We start from the raw sequence: 4,398 nt of genomic DNA on the forward strand, positions 1-4,398 counted from the left end.
AGCTGAGACGTATATTCTAGACTATAGCTCCACTATGTGTGAGCAATTTAGTCAGTCGTATCAGAGAAAGAGTCTGGGGTTAAATCTGCACGTATATACTTTATACGTATATACGTATATACTCCGTGGTGTAATAGATATGACACTCGCCATGATAGCAAGAGGTTGCTGAATTCACTTTATTTCATACAACTGAATAAAAGGAACTTTTCGTTGAAGGGCTATGTTTTATACGATTATAACACCTTGTTGCTATTTGAGCACTGTAAGTATTATCAATTTGAATGTATTATTATGTATATGTGTGTGTACATTATGTGAATAAGGCAACAATTATGTTTACCACGACTTTCTTGAGCAGACGGTTTGCTCTTCTATCATAGACAGCGATGGTATTGTCCTCACTACCACTTATAATGTAGTGCTCATCAGCTGATAGGCATAGCACTGGTTTCTTGTGATAACGAAGTTTGGAAATTAGGGCATATCCATCTAAAATGAAAAATACAAACTGGAAATCATTTACCAAGCTGTGTTAAACAATTTTGATATCAGCATTTTCTTCCAATTCACAAAAAAAAAAAAAAAAAGATTAACACATTTGAAATAAGGTATTTTAAACAATAATTCAGTGTGCCTGCCATCAGTATGAGATAAGATGTTAAATTTCATCTTAAAATTATAGATAAATTTTTGACTGAAGTAAAGTAAAAGATTAAAGAAAAATTATGTAACTCAAGTATGATAAATCCAGCTTCTGTTCCTGAACAATACTGGAGTTCCAGTGCAGGTACACTTACCTTTTCTATCATATATGTAGATTTGCTTGTCATACGATCCAGCAATAACCACATCGTCTTGCAAAATAGAACAGAGAAATGCAGAGTTCCCCCTAGAAAATACAATACAGTAATGATCAATTCAGATGAATAAAAACTCTATTATACCACAGAGCTGTCATAATGTATATGACTGCTTCCTGATTATAAATTACACCACATTTTTGTAAGAAAACTATGAACAACTATTATAGATATAAACATACAGTAATGGTATAATTAGAAATCCCTGATATCTACAGTAAGAACTACTATGAAGTCGTGTCTGCATTTTGTACCTATTAAATAATTAATGGGGTGGAATATATTTTGGCCAATTTTAAGCATTTCTGAGAAATTTCAGAACTTCAGAATAATAATAATAATGCCAAAGATTTATATAGCACCAAGTCCAACAGAATGATCAACAGCTTTGAGCAAACCAGCACAAAATGCAACCAATGCATTAACAATTTATTTTGGTCAGAGTCACTGCTCACAGGGGACTTGGTCTGACTAACAGGGGGTTTAAACCCCTATCCCCAGCAGTGCCATTTAATGTCGTAGCAACTTTGAGCTCTCGCTAGCTAAGCCAAGGCCAGGCCAGACTTTCCGCTGCAATTTTGATCAGCATTTTTTTACTTTGCTCCAAATCGGATGAGCTGAGATTTTTAAGGAGCAGAACATGTTAAAAAAGTCAAAATATGCCTTTAAAATGTCAAAAATGCTGAAGCGGGGATGTTTCGTGCCCACTGGGCTCTCTACACAGACCCAGCCCCCCCTCTAACCGGAAGCCGCCATTGTAAATCTTAAGACAACTAGTGATCACACACAAGTAAACTTACTTTGCACTACCAATTTTTTGGAAGTCTGCTTCAATATCCCAAAAGTTCATCCAGCAATCCCATGATGCAGAGCAGAGTATGTTGCCTAGAGAGGTCAATGACCACACCCAGCCCTAGTTATGGAGAATGTACATTTGAATAAAATAATAATAATAATAATATATCCTGTATAAAAATACATTGAAAACCTCTCTGCTTGCCTTAAATACTGTTTTATGCTGGAATAATTACCATATATATATTTGAATACCTCACTTTGAATATTAATAGCCCTCCCTCAACCTTACCTGTCAAACTAACTCGCTCACTAAAGCATCATTTTGAATAAATTCCCCCACCCCTAAAATAAGTGCCCAAAGTGTATATTTTTCCCCTGATTAATGCACCCCCACCCCCACCAAATGACTGTAAACAAATCTAATGGATGCAACATCATTCTCAATGCATTCTATTAATGTTCTACTCCAGTAAAATTACATCTTCTCTCCTGGTAGGGTTCAATAATATCAGGCATTAACAAATTTCAAAGGTAATTATGTGTTGTAGTTCCACATTACAGACAGACAGACAGCACTAAATACATAACCTTCTTGGCGGAGTAATATGTAGATTTGTATGTGATTCAGTATTGGTGCACTAAAATACCTAATTTTACTTCAACATAACAGAACCAGGTCAGAAACAAAATTTTGTTAGACAGGAGAGATATTTAATCTTTGTAAAATGAACAAACCAGCATAGGATTATTGTTGGCTTGGCTATGCCAATTCAAAGCTTTGTGAAAATTTGCCTAAATATTCATTATGCATTTAAACTTTGCTAACTTGAATAATTACTATTAGTCAATCTTATTTTACATGCCAAATTGTTGATGATCCGTAAGTCAAATTTTCCCCAAGTCAAACAATTTTTCAATGCCATTTTGGATTCGACTTCGGCAAGTTCAGCTGTATACATCATTTCATCTTGCTGTTGCTATGCTTACCTTGTGTGCTTGGATTGATTTTACGCATGCACTATCCGCCTTTAAAGTCTTGTTTAACTTCCGGAGATCCCAAACTTGCATGGTACGATCACGGGATCCAGATATACATATGTCACCATTCTACCAGATATATAGTGTCAAACAATCATCATAATATTTAGTGGGGTAACGATGGGGCAGGGGGGCCCTTTTGAGTCCCGGTCTCCAATTCAATTGTGGGATTTTAGGTGTTCCTCTTTTTTAATTATGTTTGTCAATGTATTCTAAATGTTTTTAACAATGAAATAAATAATATAATATCAGCAGCAGATCCAGGAATTTGAAAGAGTGGGGCCCAAGAAAGGACTTTCACAGATGGAAAGTCTATACCACTTCAGCCAAACGATGGCTGGGGAAAGGTACAATGACTTTGGCACCTCTACTGTAGGTGGCCGGAAATGGCGCTCACAGACTTAAAATTTGAATAAAATCTCTTTCTGCATTAAAAAAAATTTTTTTGGACATATTTAGGGCCCCTTAATCCACCAACTGGATATATCATATGATATATGTCCTCAACAATGTCCTTTTGGGTCAGGGCCGCACGAGAGCGCATAGGCGTTACGCTACTGATAATAGTGATCACTACAGTATCATCAAAATCAGCATTATCATAAGCAGCATCACCATAATCAGCATCGTAATTATTATCATCACCATCAGCTCCACCAGCTCCACCATCGCTGCTCCGCCAATATCCTCACAGCTTTTTTTATACTTATAACTACCACCCTAATTTCAGCTTTACCTGCAACAAGCAAACAGCATCTACTGATGCAATATGGCTGCAGTTGAGGGAGTAGAACTCCATGTTGTCTTTATAGTTCCTCCATAGTAATAAATCACGCTCAATTTCATAACATGCCTGGCCCCAATCAAAGTCCCTGTCATCGACTGTATTATAAACAAAATGTTAGCATTGTTTGTGAAAGCAAACTAAATAATAATAATTCATCTACGTTGGTATACCATACCAACACCATACTTAATTGGATACTACTGTACTAGTACTCTGCTCCTTGAGAAGTTTTTCAAATTATAAATGTAAATTTAATTCAGTCAGGATTGATTAATACAAATTATTTACAAAACGTAAAGTAAACTTTTATACGGAGAGGCAAACATAGACAATGTCTTTTCCCATGGACACAGTGTGACAATTATTGATCTCAAATTTGCCTTTTATCGTATGTCATTAAATATTAAGAAGGTTGTGTTTGTAGTTTAAAGGGAACGGTAAGAAAGATAAGGAACATAAGAAAGGAAAGGAAAGAAATTAATTTGGAATGATAAGATGGTAAATGGAAAGAAAGATAAGAAATATAAGAAAATAAAAGGAAAGGAAAGATAAACTAAGGATAAAAAAGGAAAGGAATGATAAGGAAACATAAAAAAGAAAGGAAAGGTAGACATGGAAACATTAGAAAGGAAAAGAAAAGAAATGATAATAAATATAAGAATGAAATATGAAAGACAGATACGAATTATAAGAAAGAAAATGAAAGGAAAGATAAGGAATCTAAGAAAGGAATGTGAAAGATAAGATAAGGAAACATAAGAAAGGACAAGAAAAGTAAAGATCAGGAACATTTGAAGGGAAAAGGAAGAAAGACAAGAAGCAAAAGGGAAAAACAATGAAAGGCTTTGAGATGAATAGGAAAGTAACAGGCCTTGAAATGATTCCAATTACCAAAGCATTGTAATAATAACA

At 35.0% G+C, this 4,398-nt stretch overlaps 1 protein-coding gene across 1 annotated transcript in view; it reads right to left on the reverse strand.

Annotated features, from left to right (window-relative positions):
- Nucleotides 1-343: 343 nt before the first annotated feature.
- LOC117120404 (F-box/WD repeat-containing protein 9-like) overlaps nt 344-4,398 on the reverse strand; it is a gene marked incomplete at its 3' end in the record, with an annotated part of 6,065 nt that continues 2,010 nt past the window's right edge. Inside the window, 5 exon segments of the mRNA XM_033265451.1 lie at nt 344-492; nt 801-892; nt 1,664-1,776; nt 2,649-2,768; nt 3,436-3,581. Of these exon segments, the coding sequence (XP_033121342.1) occupies nt 344-492; nt 801-892; nt 1,664-1,776; nt 2,649-2,768; nt 3,436-3,581 (620 nt within the window).

This window comes from Anneissia japonica, unplaced genomic scaffold (genome assembly GCF_011630105.1).
Source record: "Anneissia japonica isolate Jap-2015-1 unplaced genomic scaffold, ASM1163010v1 scaffold287953_len805160_cov178, whole genome shotgun sequence".
Taxonomy (NCBI): Eukaryota; Metazoa; Echinodermata; class Crinoidea; order Comatulida; family Comatulidae; genus Anneissia; species Anneissia japonica.